A 945-nucleotide genomic window follows, 5' to 3' on the forward strand; every position below is an offset into this window, starting at 1 on the left:
ACTAGAGTGGCACCACCAGATTCACGCAGACGCAGAACCAAGACAATTACATCTCTTATCACAAGTAATTTGTACTTAATTAGAACATATTTGAATACTGCTGTGCTAGTTCTGTTTTGTGGAAACACTTTCTTCACTCATGCTAGTGAAAATGCTAATAATCACTTTCTTCACCTGCAGCAGTATTTTCTTCATTCATGCCTACAGTTCAACTAGACTTTTAGAATTAAATATACCTAATTGATTTTAGTAAGAAACATGAATGCCAAAATGGATGACCTAGAAAAGGGAGGGCAATATTCATATATAACATGGCATAATGGTAAATATCTTTCAGCAAAACCTGAACATGGAACATCAGGTTTTTACCAAAGGAAATTCCCCACTATTAAATATGAATACACACATAAATGTTTCACGGTAGAAAAACTGACTTTACAGGATTGTAAGAAATGAGTTCAAATCCCAATCTTCTGCCTAGAGTCAAGATCAACTCTATTCCCAAATTTTTTTTTTAGCCTATTACACTATGTATTTATATCTTAGAACAGAGCTTTCTTCTGCATATTATTGCGTCGGCAGCCTTTTTTTTTTTTTAAAACAAGCAAGTATGATTATGTTGGTAGTAGTATTGATTTTGTACTAACAGCTCCAGTATAAAGAAGAGCTATTGCAACAACCCCTACTACTTGTATACTTTTCTAAAATTCACATTGCTGTGTATGAACTTAGTCAGCATCTTTTGTAGCATATTGGTAGCAACAAAATACCTCACCTTAAATATCAGAGCAAGATGATTGGAGTGTTTCTCTGCATTCCAGGGAGGTTTAGCACAAGCCATTTCTATAACAACACAGCCAACGCTCCACACATCACAGCTCCTACCGTATTGCTGACCTCTCAGAACCTGGACAGACAGACCAAAACTCAGATTATCTGCTTCAA

The 945-nt window shown here is 35.7% G+C and overlaps 1 protein-coding gene across 1 annotated transcript in view; it reads right to left on the reverse strand.

Annotated features, from left to right (window-relative positions):
• The window catches only part of MAP3K1 (mitogen-activated protein kinase kinase kinase 1, E3 ubiquitin protein ligase), a 23,139-nt gene that overhangs the window by 1,237 nt on the left and 20,957 nt on the right, over window positions 1–945 (reverse strand). Inside the window, exon 18 of the mRNA XM_009326928.1 lies at window positions 776–907. Within this exon, the coding sequence (XP_009325203.1) occupies window positions 776–907 (132 nt within the window). The remainder of the gene's footprint in view (window positions 1–775; window positions 908–945) is intronic.

This window comes from Pygoscelis adeliae, unplaced genomic scaffold (genome assembly GCF_000699105.1).
Source record: "Pygoscelis adeliae isolate BGI_AS28 unplaced genomic scaffold, ASM69910v1 Scaffold116, whole genome shotgun sequence".
NCBI classification, from domain to species: Eukaryota; Metazoa; Chordata; class Aves; order Sphenisciformes; family Spheniscidae; genus Pygoscelis; species Pygoscelis adeliae.